The sequence below is a fragment of the Ambystoma mexicanum genome, chromosome 4p (genome assembly GCF_040938575.1).
Source record: "Ambystoma mexicanum isolate Mex_15411 chromosome 4p, UKY_AmexF1_1, whole genome shotgun sequence".
Taxonomy (NCBI): Eukaryota; Metazoa; Chordata; class Amphibia; order Caudata; family Ambystomatidae; genus Ambystoma; species Ambystoma mexicanum.
Window position 1 is genome coordinate 28,785,678 of NC_090927.1, and position 17,236 is coordinate 28,802,913.

The window sequence follows — 17,236 nt, forward strand, 5'->3', positions numbered from 1 at the left end:
AGAGTCGCTTCAGAACCAGCTCTATTGCCCCCTTTTGTAACATGGCCTAAACCTCTAGCAGCAGCTGGGGGATGTGTTGTTCCGGCCGGGCCTCTGGTGGTTTTTGTGGACACTATCACTGAAACTCCATGTTGTGTCTGTGGGCGAGAGTGTCCACCACCCATCAATCGGCAGAGATGTTTTCCCACACGCTGATGAAGTTTGCAAGCCGGCCTCCCACCGGGGTGCAGGGGTGGGTGTCCGATGTTTGGCTAGTTCAGTCCTGCTTGAAGGCTGGTGCGCCGCCTTGGAAGCCTTGGCGGCTGCGGCCACCTCCAAAGGCCTTGGAGCGACCCCTGTAGGCTTCCTGGGTCATACAACGGGAGGGCTGGCAGTAAGAGGAAGATCCCTTGCCGGAACCATTTGAAGATCTGCCAGACTTTCCTCCTGAGGAACGAAAAGGATGCACAGTGCTGTTGCAGCGTGCCCAGGGCCCGGGCCGTCTCTGTGTCGGTCTTGATGGCCTGAAGAGATTCGGCGGCCTTTCCGAAGAGATTGTCCCTGTCGAACGGCATGTCCAGGACCCTCGTCTGAACCTCCTGCCTAAAGTTGGTGGCCATCAGCCACCCCCAAGGATGGAGGCAAACAGCGTTTCCCTTCTGGCGGAACCCTGTGTCAGCAATGTCCAGGGCCACGGTAATGGCGTGGTCCGACGCCACTTCACCCTCCTGAAGGATCTCCATCGCCTCGACCCGCTTCTCCTCCGGGAGGGGGGGGGGGGAATCCAGTATCAGGGCCATCTTGTACCATAACTCCCGGTCGTACCTGGCCAGGATAGCCAAAGCATTCGTCGCCTTGACCGTCATCGCCGCTGAGTAGATGACCTTTCTACCGACAGCGTCCAACTTCTTCCACTCGCTGTCCGGGGGAACTGAGGACGACGGGTTTGATGACTTCCTCCGTGCAGCCGCCGAGATCATCGAGTACGGTGACTGCTGTGACCGCAGACACTTGGGTGCAGGCTCTGGAACCCAGTATTTCTTTTTAAGCCCGTCTCTCTTCGACGGGGCAGAGGCAGGGTTCTTCAGCAGGTTTTACCCAAATTGACCTTTTACAATTGACCTTTTGCACAATTTACCTAATTATAGTGGTCCTAATTGACCTTCGGCACAATTGACCTTTATATATTATTTTATATATGTATTGGGTTGGTATTGGATTATAAATAATATAAAGGGATTGGGTGGAGGGTTGCGGGAGGTTTTGGATTGGTTGGGAGGTTGCGGGGGGAGGGGGTTTACCCCCGCATATATGTCCTAATTGACCTTCTAAATTAGGTCAATTCTCCCAAGGTCAATTCTCCCGAGGTCAATTCTCCTGAGGTCAATTGTGAAAAGGTCAATTAGTATATAACCCTTCAGCAGCTCAAGACCCTCATCCCAAACGTCATCCAGGAGTGGCACTACCAGAATGGTCTTCCATTTCACCTCCCGGTGTTGATACAGGAAGCCCTCCTTCGTCTCCTTCGGTGTGAGCTGGAAGAATTCGATGCGCAGGCGATCATTGAGTGGAATTAACCCACTTCATCTGGGGGGAGAAGCCCTTGGATGCAGAGAAATGCCACCGTCATTGGTCTCTGTCGTCGCCGTGTCCGTCCTCGTATCCCTAGGGGGGAGGGTACCAGTGGCTGGAGCAGAGGTTGCCTCTTCCTTTTCTTTGGTGGCCCCAGTGTCAACAGGGTCGTCGCTGGTGGTGTCGTTGGCATCCTCTTCTGCATCTCTGACACCAGTGTGTGGATGGTCGAGATAATGTCATGCGACAGATCTCTGGGAGGTGCCTGGGGAGTAGGGTTGCTGGTCCGAGCATCTATGTCATTGTCCCCGCCACCTGCTACGTCCTCAACGTTCCGCTCATATTCATCCCCAACATCTTCCGGGATGGTGTGGACAGAACTCTCGTCTACCACGTCAGAAGAAATATCCGTGCCTTGGATTTCTTCTACAACCCCCCCCCCTTTTTGTTTCCTGAGGAGTCGGTCTCGGGCTAAGGGACGGCATCCTCTTTTCCGCAGTCTTTTCCACTGGCTTGGCTGAGACATCCCCCTGGGAAGAAGAGCCATCCTGGCTGCTGTATGGGTACCCTCGACAGGGTCAGCCCCTTTCGATTTCCAAAGGGAGGCCGCCACCAGCTCGATAAACAAGGACGATTTAGCCTGTATTACATGGGCCTTCATGGGCAGGTCGGACACCTTGTCCTGTCTGGCCTTCTCCGGTTTCTCTCGCAGCTTCCCAGGGTAGCTGACCTTCTCTTCGATAACGAACTGGAGCTATGGCCGGAGACGGAGGTCGATGGCGATGATGAACGCACCCAGACTGCAGCGGGACCCGTTTGTGCGGCGACCCAGACGGAAGTGGACTCGCTGTGCTTGACCTTGTCTTGGGCCCCCACGGATGGTGCATCCTCAAAGGACTTAGAAGCCCGCTCTGACTGGCCGGATCCGGATGATGCATGCCCCTGTGAACCATAAGGGGCGGGGGCCTTGGTCTTGAGCCACACCGCTAGTCTGGTGTGCTGATCCTTCATTGTGCGTTTAGAAAAGCCACGATAGATCTTGCAATCCTCCTTGTGCGTCGGGTGCAGACAATAAAGGGTACTGGGAATGCTTGTCCTCCATGAAAACATTCTGCGAACCGCAGCTGGTGCAGAGCTTGAAGAGGTCGTCCTCCTCCTCCTCCTCCTCCTCCTCCTCCTCCTCCTCCTCCTCCTCCTCCTCCTCCTCCTCCTCCTCCTCCTCCTCCTCCTCCTCCTCCTCCTCCTCCTCCTCCTCCTCCTCCTCCTCCTCCTCCTCCTCCTCCTCCTCCTCCTCCTCCTCCTCCTCCTCCTCCTCCTCCTCCTCCTCCTCCTCCTCCTCCTCCTCCTCCTCCTCCTCCTCCTCCTCCTCCTCCTCCTCCTCCTCCTCCTCCTCCTCCTCCTCCTCCTCCTCCTCCTCCTCCTCCTCCTCCTCCTCCTCCTCCTCCTCCTCCTCCTCCTCCTCCTCCTCCTCCTCCTCCTCCTCCTCCTCCTCCTCCTCCTCCTCCTCCTCCTCCTCCTCCTCCTCCTCCTCCTCCTCCTCCTCCTCCTCCTCCTCCTCCTCCTCCTCCTCCTCCTCCTCCTCCTCCTCCTCCTCCTCCTCCTCCTCCTCCTCCTCCTCCTCCTCCTCCTCCTCCTCCTCCTCCTCCTCCTCCTCCTCCTCCTCCTCCTCCTCCTCCTCCTCCTCCTCCTCCTCCTCCTCCTCCTCCTCCTCCTCCTCCTCCTCCTCCTCCTCCTCCTCCTCCTCCTCCTCCTCCTCCTCCTCCTCCTCCTCCTCCTCCTCCTCCTCCTCCTCCTCCTCCTCCTCCTCCTCCTCCTCCTCCTCCTCCTCCTCCTCCTCCTCCTCCTCCTCCTCCTCCTCCTCCTCCTCCTCCTCCTCCTCCTCCTCCTCCTCCTCCTCCTCCTCCTCCTCCTCCTCCTCCTCCTCCTCCTCCTCCTCCTCCTCCTCCTCCTCCTCCTCCTCCTCCTCCTCCTCCTCCTCCTCCTCCTCCTCCTCCTCCTCCCTCCCCTGGCATGCAGTGTCGGCCGAAGAAGAACCCCTTGATGATTCGGCCCTTGAGGGAGTGATGAAAGATGCATCCCTGTTAGTCGGATGAAGAAACGCTAGAGCACACAGACTTGATCGAACAAAAATATGACTTTTCTAGCAAAAAAGCATGAAAAACGCAGAAAGCGTTAGAGCGAAATGCGAGGACTCTTAACACTTGGACGTGTGGTAAAAATCTGAAGATGGCTGCCAGAAGAGGGGTTTAGAGAGAGGGCAGTCATTGGCTGGGGGCAGTATGATCCAGAGCTCAGTGATTGTTTTATAGCCTTGGTATCCACTGCTATCCTACCTGAGAGTTCAGCCTCGGCATCCGATGCTACCCTACCCGAGAATTCAGCCTTGGTATCTGCTGCTACCCTACCCAAGAGTTCAGTCTTGGTATCCGCTGCTACCCTACCCAAGAGTTCAGTCTTGGTATCCGCTGTTACCCTACCCGAGAGTTCAGCCTTGGTATCCGCTGCTACCCTACCTGAGAGTTCAGCCTTGGTATCCGCTGCTACCCTACCCAAGAGTTCAGTCTTGGTATCCGCTGCTACCCTACCCGAGAGTTCAGCCTTGGTATCCGCTGCTACCCTACCCGAGAGCTCAGCCTTAGTATCCGCTGCTACCCTACCTGAGATTTCAGCCGTGTAGATATTTCCATGTTATTTACCATCACCTCAACACAGCCCACTGAGATAGATGGAACTCAGGAGCTCATATTATCGACTGTCTGGATCTTACAAGTAGAGCAAAAGGCAGAGGGGAAATCATCAAAGTGTGCAAGAGAGAACTTTCTTCCTTAAAAGTGTGCATTCTGGCATTTTGTGACATTTCAAAAGTAGTACGAAGATAGGTGTATGTGCAATGTATATGGAAAGTTGAATCGACTTACGTGCAGAGGTGTACGGCCCACAGGGAGGAGATTCACTGAACGATGCCTCTTCCTCCTGCTTTATCCACAATGAGAGCTCAGGGTTGAATACAGGACAACCTGCCAGGAAGAGCATAGTGAGCAGTTTTGGCAGCTTAAAACCGACATTGTTCTTACATTCTGAATTGCAAACTGCAAGAGCACACAACCCACGCAGTCTGGGTGAAGCAAGAATACCACCATAAACATTTTGCAAGATGCAGCGCGGATTACACCATTCTATCCGTTCCATGTGTTAATGTCCCCACAACATGTGTTAATGTCCCCACAAAAATTTCGCTATGCAAGAATAGCGCCTTTTTTTTCCGGCGACATTAACATATGGAACCAGCGGTGGGCACCCCTGCATCCCCCACAGTTTTCTTAAAGGGAGCGGGGGGACACCCCCGCTCCCATTTACCCCATATATTGTCCCCACAAATAATGTCGCCTATGCCGTTTCCGTCGACTATACGTATGGTGACATTCATGGTGGGGACAGTATTACCCGATACCATGCTATCACCCAAGGACATGATAGTAAAACGCTATATAAACTAAATAAATACAAATACAAAATAGTTACATAGGCCAGATCTCTATGAGATAAATTAGTATTTGACATTCTCTTGAGATGCCGTCGACCATAAAATAAGTGTGGTCTAAGGAGAGCCTCAGAGGACAAAACGTCTAGTACCAATACAAAGTAAGCACCATGTACACAAAGAAAACTTCCAACCATTTTGGAGAGTAACATGTGGCATGGCATAAACGGCGCTACATATACATCCAAGTCTGGCAACTTGCTAGCACATTACCTCCACAGATGTGTTTAAGAGATTTTTGCACACTGCCCTGGTGTGGGCGCAGTAATAAATTGAATCTAAAAGTTGTTACTATTCCAACTAGAAGGAAAGACCACTGCTCTCGAAGGGTAGGAGAGCAGTCAGGCTTATTTTAAGGAGAGCTGGTAGGCAAGTACATTTATCCTACACAAATAAACAAGGAAAATAACCCACAATGTTACACTTTCATGAAATTACATAGTCTTACTGTTGGGTAAGCTTTTCTAAAGTCCAACTGGTGTGTGACTTCGTAAGACTTATCTCTTGGTATTAGAGACCCAACTCTTAATATAGGCCTGTACTACACAAGTCAGTAGAGTGGCTGAGCAGCCAGGCTTATCTTAGGAGGGAGTTATGTGAGCTGCAGAGCAGTACAATGAAATCAGTTTACACAGGTATCCAAGTAAACACTTACTCAGCGTCTCTGCACGTCTCGCCCTGACAAGAAAAGTGGCTGCATCTCCATCGCCCTCCGACCCTCCTACCCTCTCACACACACCAACTGCAATAAAAATCCTGGAAAAACGAAAACGGGCCTGGTCTCCTACAACCTCCCACTACTCCTCGCCCCTCCTGCATCGACCCACCACCTCAATCTCTCAACCTCCACCATCACCACCGTCCTCCGCTCCCTCACCCTCCTTACAACCCCTCTCCCTTGAATTTTCGTCAACAAAACCTGGAACCACTAACCCCATAAGCTTCACCCTTGAATCCTTAGCCCCCAACCAGTCTTCCCACCGACCACCCACACACCTGTCCAACCCCATGCTCCCCACACTCGCCTCCTCCTCCGCCCGCCTACTCTTCCCAACCACCCTCGACCGATCCGCTTCTCTCACCTCCCAGGTCCCGCTCACCCCCAACCATCCCACACCCCCGTCACCCCTCTCAGCCACTCACCCGCTCCTCCCCACCACCCCTACAACCTCCACAACATCCCCCCCCCTGCTGAAATAAGATGCATCCTTTTTAATGCCCGATCTGTAGCAAAAAACAGACAAAGCATCTTTGACCTCGTCGCCTCAGACACAGACCTAGTCTTTATCATGGAAACCTGGTTCTCCGACGACATTGCCCCCCCATCGCCCATGAAGCCTCCCCCGACCCCCCCCGGACTCCTCCCTCATCCCACTCAACCAACCATTTAGAGGAGGAGGAGGAGGAGTGGCAATCATTTTCAAGTCCCACTTCTTCGCCTCAATCATCGAATGCCAGACAATCATCCCTTCCTGCGAACAACTTCTTGTCAAACTATCCCTCCTCCCAACGTTCTCCCACAGCTTTCTAATAATCTACAGACTCCCTGGCTATGCCAGCCAATTCTCAAGCAACCTCTGTGATTCGATAGCCACCATCCAAATAAACTATCCAGCCCTCACTCTTCTAGGGGACTTCAATATCTGGCTAGACATTCCAACCAACCCCATTACCCACTCACTGGTCGACTGCCTAGATGCACTTAAAGTATGCCTTTACATGAATGGCCCAACTCACTCTAAAGGACATACCCTTGATGCCATCTTTAGCTCCCACGACCAGATACATCTAAGCCCTCCTACACCTATCATCTGGTCTGATCACTTCATTGTGCCTTTCACCATTCGCTTGCCCACATCCCCATCCCCATCCTTGAACCAGAACCCCCTCCCCCAATCAACGCAAATGCTGGAAGAAACTAAAGATCCTCCCAGAGCTAGCCAATGCCCTCCTTCAAACACCTCCCTCAACCATCCCACGTAATGAACCCCTAACCATCGCATCCTTTGACTCGTGGCTCAATATCTCACTAATCCCGCTCACCCCCACTTGCCAATCCTCCACTCGCCGTGGCCATCCCAGATCGTTTTCACCAGAACTGAAGACTGCAAAACAACTGTATAAATCCCTCGAACGTAAATGGCAGAAAGACAAAAACAACCAGAGTAGATCCACGCTGGCCTGGCACTATCGCCACTACAAAGCCGAAATCCGAAAAGCAAAAAAAGTCCACTACAACTCTCGAATTCTCAACTGTGAAAACCCCAGCAAGGAACTCCACAATGATTTCTGAATTCTCCAAATCAACCTGTACCTCCACCCAATCCACCCCATCTCAGTCACTCTGCAACTCAGTCTCTCTCCACTTCTACACCACTGCTCTCGACAGAACAAATTCTCACAACAAACTGGCCCTCCTGGCCCCGCCACGTCATCCACTCGCCCTACCAGTTAGCCCCCGCCTGCCACAGCAACTACAACCCAACCCACCTTCGACTCGTTCACACCAATATCGAGAGATGAATTTCTCAAACTTCTCTCTGCCCGGAAACCACCTGGCTCCCCCCTTGGCGCCTCCCCGCCTCAATCCTCAAAGGAATATTCTCATCCACCTGTACAGGAGAGTACGCAAGAACCATCATAAATGACTCCCTCTCCTCTGCAATCTTTCCAAACGACTTCAAAACTGAACATGTCAAGCCTCTTCTAAAAAATAAAAAACTCCCGACCCCAAAAACTACTGCCCCATCTAAAACACCAGGTTCCTTGCTAAACTCATCGATCGAACCGCATACTCCCAACTAAATGCCTTTGTTGAATCCAACAATCTCCTAGACCCTGCACAATCAGGCTTCAGACCACGACACGGAACCAAAACCACTCTGATCTCAACCTGGGACGATCTTAAGATCACCACAGACTCTGCGGGATGCGCTGCACTAATCCTTCTAGAACTCTCCGCTGCCTTTGACACAATCAACCACTCAATCCTCCTAGACCGCCTCCACTCCCTAGGAATCCGTGGAAACGCTTTCAAATGGATAGCATTCTTCCTCAACAATAGGAAACAAATAACACTCCTCTCCACCTTTGCTTCTGCCGCCCGACTAGTCAATACCAGATTCCACAAGGAGCATGCCTATCAGCCCTCCTGTTCAACCTCTATATGTCCACACTCCCAGGAATAATCCACCCGCACAATATCCTGTGCTATAACTATGCTGATGACACCCAAATAATCCTAAAACTCCTCAACTTAAACTGTCAGCCCGACCTCGCAGCCTGCCTCCTTGACATTGATCGTTTGATGACTACAAACCACCTCCTTCTAAACCCCACTAAAATTGAAATCATGGTGTGCAGCAACACTGAGCTTCTCTCCCACCCTCTACCAGGGCCCACATCCATGGGCAATCCACCCACCTCCTCGACCACAGTAAAAAACTTTGGATGCACTCTCGACTCTGACCCAACCCTCTCTCGTCAAATCAAAAACGTCTCTTAGTCCTGCCATTACCACCTCAAAATTCTTAGACGCATTTTTCCGTACCTCTCCTTTCCCAACAGACTTGCTGCTGTCCAATCTATTGTAATGCCGAGACTTGGACTATGCCAACTCCCTCTACCTCGGGGTCCAAGCGTACCACCTCATTAAATTACTAAGAGCACAAAACGCTGCAGCCAAAATGCTTCTAGCACTTGGCCGAAGAGACCACACCTCTCCAGCTCTCAGAACTCTCCACTCGCTCTCGGTTGGATAAAGGGCGACTTTCAAAACCTTATGCATCTCCCACCGAGCAGTGCATAAAACCGTCCCTTTATACCTACAGGACAAGCTAAAACCCTACCACCCACTCTAAGATCAAGCTCTGCCCTCCTTTTAGTGATACCAAACACCAACTCAGTCAGGTTAGGAGGATCCTCATTCTGAGCCTTGGCCCCCACTCTATGGAACTCGCTTCCACCCCACATTCAAAACACCGAAGACTACCTATCTTTCTGCAAATTACTGAAAACGTGGCTCTTCCCATGAAGAATCAAAGGGAAATTAACATGGGAGAGCAAAGGGGCAACCCAGCCTAAGCCCAAACATTGTAGGAAACTATAACTTCAACCATACACTATGGAGAGACATCAAAAGGTCCCCCATAAAAAGAGTAAAGGACTAGGTGAGTGGGGAAAAAGATGCCCTTCACCTAGGGACAAGGTAAGGTTCTGGGGTTGACACAGGTTAGGAAGATTTATCATGGATATGAAAATCTTACACAACATTCTCCAAGTTTGCCTACAACTTTAAAGGGACCTATCCATTTGTCCGTCCTGCAAGACTCTTTGTCTTGTGGGAAGCATAGCTAGAACTAGCTGGTCTGGAGTAAACCCCATCATGTTAGCAATGCTGGACCACGGCGGGACCAGCCTTCACATTTTCTGAAGCTTCAGTCATGGACTGCACCATTCTCTTCCTGAGGCCTAATACATAGACAGTTACACAGACTGCCTGTAAGGGTGGCACACTCGCCAATTCTTCTTTGAGAGCCAAACGGCCTCTAAAAGGAGGACCATCGAGAAGCTCAAAGGGGCTGCAACCCACCACAAGTTGACGACCCGCTCCAAAGAGAAGGCATGGCAGTAGAAGGACCCACTTTCTTCTCGGGGGGGTGGGGGGGAGTTATGCCAAGGCACCTATCATGCTCTTCATTGTACGGTTAAACCCATCTACCAACCCATTTCCTTGGGGTGGTATGCAGTTGAGAACTTGTAAGTAACTCCAGTTTTTCCACATGGCCTGCATGTAGTGGGACATAGAATTTGACCCCCTGTCAGAGATTACTTGCTTAGGAAAACCTACCCTGGTAAAAAAAATACCAAGTAGGGACTTAGCCACTGCCTGGGCAGTAACAGTTCTCATAGGTATGGCCTCAGGGTATCTAGTAGCATGTCTACTACAACCAATATAAAATCGGTTGCCTGAGGAAGTTGGAGGGTCTACGGGACCAACAATCTCAATCCTCACCCTCTCAAAAGGAACTCCCACCAGTGGGAGGGGCACTAAAAGGTGCCACGTTCATGGAAGACAATGCATTACTTACCGTAAAAGCATTTAAAGAGCTTGCAGGCTGCGCAGCTGTTCTCTATGTGATCGAGGGGTAAGCAACGATTACAGAGCTTGTGCTTATCTTTCCAAGTATATTTGCCCCTGCAGCGTGGGCAAAACTTAAATGGTGTCCTCTCCATAGCTGAGGCAATAATAGCTGGCGATAACAACCCCAAGGGAAAGAAAAGGGAGAAAGAAAGACATTCTCAAAGAGAAGAGACAAAGTTCTAACCCCCACTCTCCCTACTGTAAGTTGGCCGTCAAGGCCAGGCCACGTGTTCGGCAGCGCCGAAGGATCTCCTCCGCTCTTCCTCTCCGTCGAAAATCAGTTCGGCGGAGAAACAGCTTCACAGCTAACGTCGAGGGGGAGGGATCGTTATCAGTATATTAAGTTATGACAAAAGGACCGAGGTCCGTGGTAAGTATAGCAATGTCTCTCTAGGAGCTCCGCGAAAGGCGACCAGAAACTGGGCGGAAAAAAACAATCTGAGGGACCTCGACTCGTGAGGGATTGTGGGTACAACGCACGTCACTATAGGGATAGTGTTACAGACACGCCTTGTCGACGTCCCCTTTTCGACTACGAAAAACAAAATGCAATACTCCGCAGTGACCACTGGATGTCGGACCTATGCACAGCATGTGATTCTAAGCAGATTAACAAACATCAGAAACACTTTTACCAGAGATCTGGCAAGTGTGTCAGCTTCTACAATGTTTGTCAACATCTGCACCCATCGTGGGCCAGTAAAAGTACAGGGACAGCCTCTCTTTGGTCTTCTTGAAACACAATTGACCAGCCAGACAGGTCTCATGGGCTAGTTGTAGAAACCTATGTCTTATCTCTTGGGGGTACTGTCAGTCTCCTGAAGTCCCCTGGAGTAGACTCTGTAGGCTCACTGTAGGAGTCCACCCACGAGTCTATGGTTCCCTTGCTCTTGCCCTTCCAGCTGAGAAGCTGTCTGCTGACGTAGACCTTCCTGAGAGGGACACTATGTGCTCTGCTGAAATCTGCCCTGGAGGGTACACCTTCTGCAAGCAAAGTCTGCAGTTCAGGACAGTCTCTAGGATGCAGATCTTCCAAGCAGGGAAGGATCTCCTCCAGTTCCGTTTCACCAGTAGCTTGTTCATCAGGGTTTTTTTCAACCAACAACTCAGCGTAAGCTGGAGGTGAGCTCACTACTACTCCTTCTACTCGACCTCTCTGCGGCTTTTGACATGGTGAACCATAAAATTCTATGTAAACACCTGTCATCTGCCGCACACTTCTCGGACCAAGCTAGCGCATGGATCGAATCATTCCTTAGTAATCGGGCCATGAGAGTCTTCGCTCCCTCCGCAGCTTCTCCTGTGACCTGTGGATTGCCACAAGGATCGTGTGTCTCTCCAACTCTCTACGTGTTCATCAAGCCTCTTTTTGATATACTTGGCCATCTGGGTACCATATACACCAACTATGAGGACGATACCCAGATACTCATACCCATCACTGGTGACCACACTGTAGACACTAAGACATTCAGCCATATATATAGTACCATACAAATCTGGATGGTAAAGCACGGTCTTTGTCTAAACAAAGAAAAGACCGAGTTACAACTTCTTGGCTCTCCAGCCAAACTGAACAAGCTAGGGCCCCTGTTCTCATATTTTAACATTGATGGCAACATCATAAAAGTAGCAAAGGATGTAAAAATGTTAGGAATCTACATTGACTCGGCAATCTCATTTACGAGACAAACCAATGCCTTAGACTCTTCAACGGCTCATACTTGCAAGCTTATCACGGCCTATCAACCCTACATGACATTGCAAACACTCACCTCAATAGCAAGAGCTTTAGTCCTATCAAAACTCGACTACTGCAACGCACTTTACCTGGGCACATCTCAACAGAATATTAACAAAATTCAAGTTATGCAAAATAATGCCGCCAGAGCGGCTTGTAACATTCCTAGAAAACATCATATTACAACTATCAGACAATCTCAATATTGACTCAATATTAAGCAAAGGATAGATCTGAAGTCACTCTCACTTACTCACAAGTGTCTCTACAACCAGGCACCTACCTACCTAGTGGACACCTTTTCACGCCACACTTCTACCCGACCTACCAGAACTGCTCAAGCACATTGTGTCTACATCCCACGACTTAACCAACAACGTGAAAGTGGAGTCAGTTTTGAATGCTCTCTCTACCCACATCAGAGAAGACCCTTCATTTGCACAATTTCGCTCAAAGGTTAAAAACTGGTTCCGTGAACAGAATATCAACCAGTCTGCTTCGCCCAAATAACCCACCTGAATGTCTCACACACCTACTTCACATATGCTCCCTTACGTATTCTCTGCCACCTTATCCCTATCATATGTAATGCTTGTTACTGCATTATTTGCCTATTCATGTATATTGAACATGCAAAACTTTGCCCGTAAATAATGTTAACTATGTACCTTATCCTTGACTTCTAGGCTATCTGTACTTCTTCATGCCCATGTAATATGTAAGATATCATGTATAGTCCATGCCTATGTAACCTGTAATGCTTATTGCTTTTTGTATATCGCATACTGTGCAACTCGTAAGATTAGCGCCCAGTTGCCTCAGGGCTTGGCTGCGCTTTATAAATAAATAAAATACTGCACTGGCAAAGGACTTTCCTCTGGGGGAAGTCTGACTTCAGAGCAGGTGTTAGGCAAGATTGTTTGCTGTACCCTTTGGGTGCACTACAACAACCCTGACCTCCTGGCAATAGGAACCCAACCTTTGGTAGAAGTCTGTACTACACAGTTTGGTAGCGTGTTGATCAGCCAGGCTTATCTCAAGAGGGGTCAATGAGAGCTCTAGGGGAGTTACACAGAGATTCACAGGGACAAGTATTCAAATAACTCTTACGCACAAGGTTTCTTGAGTAAACAACTATTAATTTATTTAACAGTCGGTAAGGAAGCAATATAAAGCAACACACAAATACACTTCAAAAGTACACACTCCTAGTTTTCTAAATCAGCAAATACCCATTTGGGATGACACACAGGCACTACCTACACCCTCAGGTGACTTCAGTAGCTGGGGTGCTGTTAGCATCAATATATGACTGTTGCATTTAGAATATTCCTGGGAGTAGTTTTAACGAGAAGAGAGTAAGTATTCACACAGTTATTCTTAAGTAGGTAAGTATTTTCAAAACAACCCCCCAATGCAAAGTCACTTAACCCTTTCTTGGAAGGAAGGCACAACATATAAGCAGAAAAGAGAAGAGTCATTCAGGGAGCCAGGCCAGCCAATGTTAAGTTAGCAAAAGTCAAGGTGAAATGAAGCACTTCTTGCAGAGGATTAGAAAGTATTTTCCAATGTTTAAAAACTCTTTGTAGAATAGAAGAAATCAAAGCAGGGCCACAAGCTGATTGGGCTTGTGAGGTAGAGAAGCTGCAAGCAACTCTACAAGAGCAACCAAGAAAAGCCTCAGAGGACAAGCAAGGTAGCACAACAAGAGGTAAGTTCTCTCAAACTTTACAGTACCTTTAGGTTGAAGAAAAGCGCAGCAGATGATTTTTGTGCCTGTGCAGCTCAGCAGATCCTGGTGTTCCTGGGCCTCAGTCGTGGGGACAAGAGGGAGGACTTCTGGGGACCCCTGCACTGCAATGGGACAGTCACCGCTCGAAACCGGCAATCTTCAAATAAGTGGCACTTCATTGTTTCAGCTCCTTGCGTCTACCGCAAATAGCAACACTGCGGTTCCTGGCCGTCGAGATGGGCTTTCATTGCATCTGGGATCCCGCACTCTGTTGAGGGGGGGCTCAGGCTCATCAGTCCTGCTTCCTGGGAGTCCGGAGGATCTTCCCGGAGCTCTTGGCCAGCTTAAAAGCAACAAACACGATCTGGTGTGCCTCTCCCTGTCTATTCGGTTGCAGTGGAATTTCAACCAGCTCTGAGAGGATGTCCAGATGGCTTACATTGGAGTTCATTGGTCCCACCAACTCAAAGGGAAAAGTCGTCCTTGCAAGGGCTTCTCTGTCAATACAAATTTGGAGTTACAGCACAGCAGCAGGGCTTCACCGGGCAAACCAACGGTCCAAGAGTTGCAGCAGGTGTCCTCTTCAAGTTCTTCTTCGGTTCCTTCATCCAGTGGTCGACTCTGCCTTCCAAGCCAAAAAGTCTCGCCTTTTATGCAGGTTTCTCCCATTCATTCCAGCCTAGCTGTCAGTCACCCACAGGGTGGCTGTCCTTGCCGGATAGCCAGCCGGCCAATCACCTAAGAGTGCATTCCTGTCACCTAGGAGACTAAGCACAGGGAGTTTCGGGCACCAACCTCGCTTCCTGCCCACGCCAGACACCCTGGAGCCAGAGGAGGGCTCTTTTAGGCAAAGTTTGTATGCAGTACTTGCAGTACTAACATTCCCAGTACCAGGTGAATGCAAGTGGTACAGTGCCTGCATGGAGGATGGCCTGCACAGCAGAGACCTGTACTAACATTCCCAGCACGAGGAGAATGCAAGTGGTACACTGCCTGCATGGAGGGTGGCCTGCACAGCAGAGACCTGTACTAACATTCCCAGCACGAGGAGAATGCCTGCATGGAGGGTGGCATGTACAGCAGAGACCTGTACTAACATTCCCAGCATGAGGAGAATGCCTGCATGGAGGGTGGCCTGCACAGCAGAGACCTGTACTAACATTCCCAGCACGAGGAGAATGCCTGCATGGAGGGTGGCCTGCACAGCAGAGACCTGTACTAACATTCCCAGCACGAGGAGAATGCCTGCATGGAGGGTGGCCTGCACAGCAGAGACCTGTACTAACATTCCCAGCACAAGACGGATGCAAGTGGTGCACTGCCTGCATGGAGGGTGACCTGCACAGCAGAGACCTGTACTAACATTCCCAGCACGAGGAGAATGCCTGCATGGAGGGTGGCCTGCACAGCAGAGACCTGTACTAACATTCCCAGCACGAGGCGGATGCAAGTAGTACACTGCCTGCATGGAGGGTGGCAAGCACAGCAGAGACCTGTACTAACATTCCCAGCACGAGGAGAATGCCTGCATGGAGGGTGGCAAGCACAGCAGAGACCTGTACTAACACTCCCAGCACGAGGAGAATGCCTGCATGGAGGGTGGCCTGCACAGCATAGACCTGTACTAACATTCCCAGCACAAGGAGAATGCCTGCATGGAGGGTGGCCTGCACAGCAGAGACCTGTACTAACATTCCCAGCACGAGGCAGATGCAAGGGGTACACTACCTGCATGGAGGGTGGCCTGCACAGCAGAGACCTGTACTAACATTCCCAGCACGAGGCAGATGCCAGGGGTACACTGCCTGCATGGAGGATGGCTTGCACAGCAGAGACCTGTACTAACATTCCCAGCACGAGGAGAATGCCTGCATGGAGGGTGGCCTGCACAGCAGAGACCTGTACTAACATTCCCAGCACGAGGCAGATGCAAGGGGTACACTGCCTGCATGGAGGATGGCCTGCACAGCAGAGATCTGTACTAACATGCCCAGCACGAGGAGAATGCCTGCATGGAGGGTGGCCTGCACAGCAGAGACCTGTACTAACATTCCCAGCACGAGGCGGATGCAAGGGGTGCACTGCCTGCATGGAGGGTGGCAAGCACAGCAGAGACCTGTACTAACATTCCCAGCACGAGGAGAATGCCTGCATGGAGGGTGGCCTGCATAGCAGAGACCTGTACTAACGTTCCCAGCACGAGGCAGATGCAAGGGGTACACTGCCTGCATGGAGGGTGGCCTGCACAGCAGAGACCTGTACTAACATTCCCAGCACGAGGAGAATGCCTGCATGGAGGGTGGCAAGCACAGCAGAGACCTGTACTAACATTCCCAGCACAAGGCGGATGCAGGTTTCTAGAGGGAAGGGAACTGGAGAGGGAGGAGCAGAACGCTACTGGGAGGAAGTGCTTCTCCTTCACATATGATATATATGCTGAACACATTGCCACATTGACATGCCAGGGGCACCCTGGCGTGGATGAAGGGCACACATCTTGGAAGACAGCGGCAGAGTCTTACTCACTTGTGTCAGGACTGACTGTTCCATTCCTTGCATCTTGCTGGTCTGGAGGTTGTGCATTTGGCTCACTTTTAATATTCTGGGATGGCACCGATGGGACCGTTGACTGCTCTAGGATTCACAAAGAAAAAGAAACCCTATAACAAATGTAATGGGACTCCCAACACAAAAGGAGGCATACCAATAAAGCAAACTATGATCACATAGCAACAGCGAAAGACAAGCAACGGAGCGAGCAGGGGGCGCCAGGCAGCAAGCAAGCACTGACAGAAAGCAAGGTAGCAGACGCAGGCTAACGAGACAACGGAAGACAGGGCATGGAAGAAAGGCAGCAAGCACAGGGGGCGCCAGGCAGCAAGCAAGCACTGTGACAGAAAGCAAGCAAGCCAGGGCAAGGCAGCAGACGCAGGCTAACGAGACAACGGAAGACAGGGCATGGAAGAAAGGCAGCAAGCACAGGGGGAGCCAGGCAGCCAGCAAGCACTGACAGAAAGCAAGGTAGCAGACTCAGGCTAACGAGACAACGGAAGACAGGGCATGGAAGAAAGGCAGCAAGCACAGGGGGAGCCAGGCAGCCAGCAAGCACTGTGAAAAAAAGCAAGCCAGAGCAATGCAGCAGACGCAGGCTAACGAGACAACGGAAGCCCAGGGCATGGAAGAAAGGCAGCAAGCACAGGGGGAGCCAGGCAGCCAGCAAGCACCGTGAAAGCAAGCAAACAAGCAAGCCAGGCCAAGGCAGCAGACGCAGGCTAACGAGACAACGGAAGCCAAGGCATGGAAGAAAGGCAGCAAGCGCAGGGGGAGCCAGGCAGCCAGCAAGCACTGTGACAGAAAGCAAGGTAGCAGACGCAGGCTAACGAGACAACGGAAGACAGGGCATGGAAGAAAGGCAGCAAGCACAGGGGGAGCCAGGCAGCCAGCAAGCACTGTGAAAAAAAGCAAGCCAGAGCAATGCAGCAGACGCAGGCTAACGAGACAACGGAAGCCCAGGGCATGGAAGAAAGG

At 50.9% G+C, this 17,236-nt stretch overlaps 1 protein-coding gene across 5 annotated transcripts in view; it reads right to left on the bottom strand.

Moving 5' to 3' along the window:
* The window catches only part of LOC138452927 (zinc finger protein 271-like), a 161,746-nt gene that overhangs the window by 19,837 nt on the left and 124,673 nt on the right, over positions 1-17,236 (bottom strand). For all 5 annotated transcript variants that reach the window (XM_069605285.1, XM_069605286.1, XM_069605284.1 and 2 more), the window contains 2 exons: positions 16,235-16,342; positions 4,470-4,568 (listed from right to left, as the gene is read on the bottom strand). In XM_069605285.1, the coding sequence (XP_069461386.1) occupies positions 4,470-4,568; positions 16,235-16,342 (207 nt within the window). The remainder of the gene's footprint in view (positions 1-4,469; positions 4,569-16,234; positions 16,343-17,236) is intronic.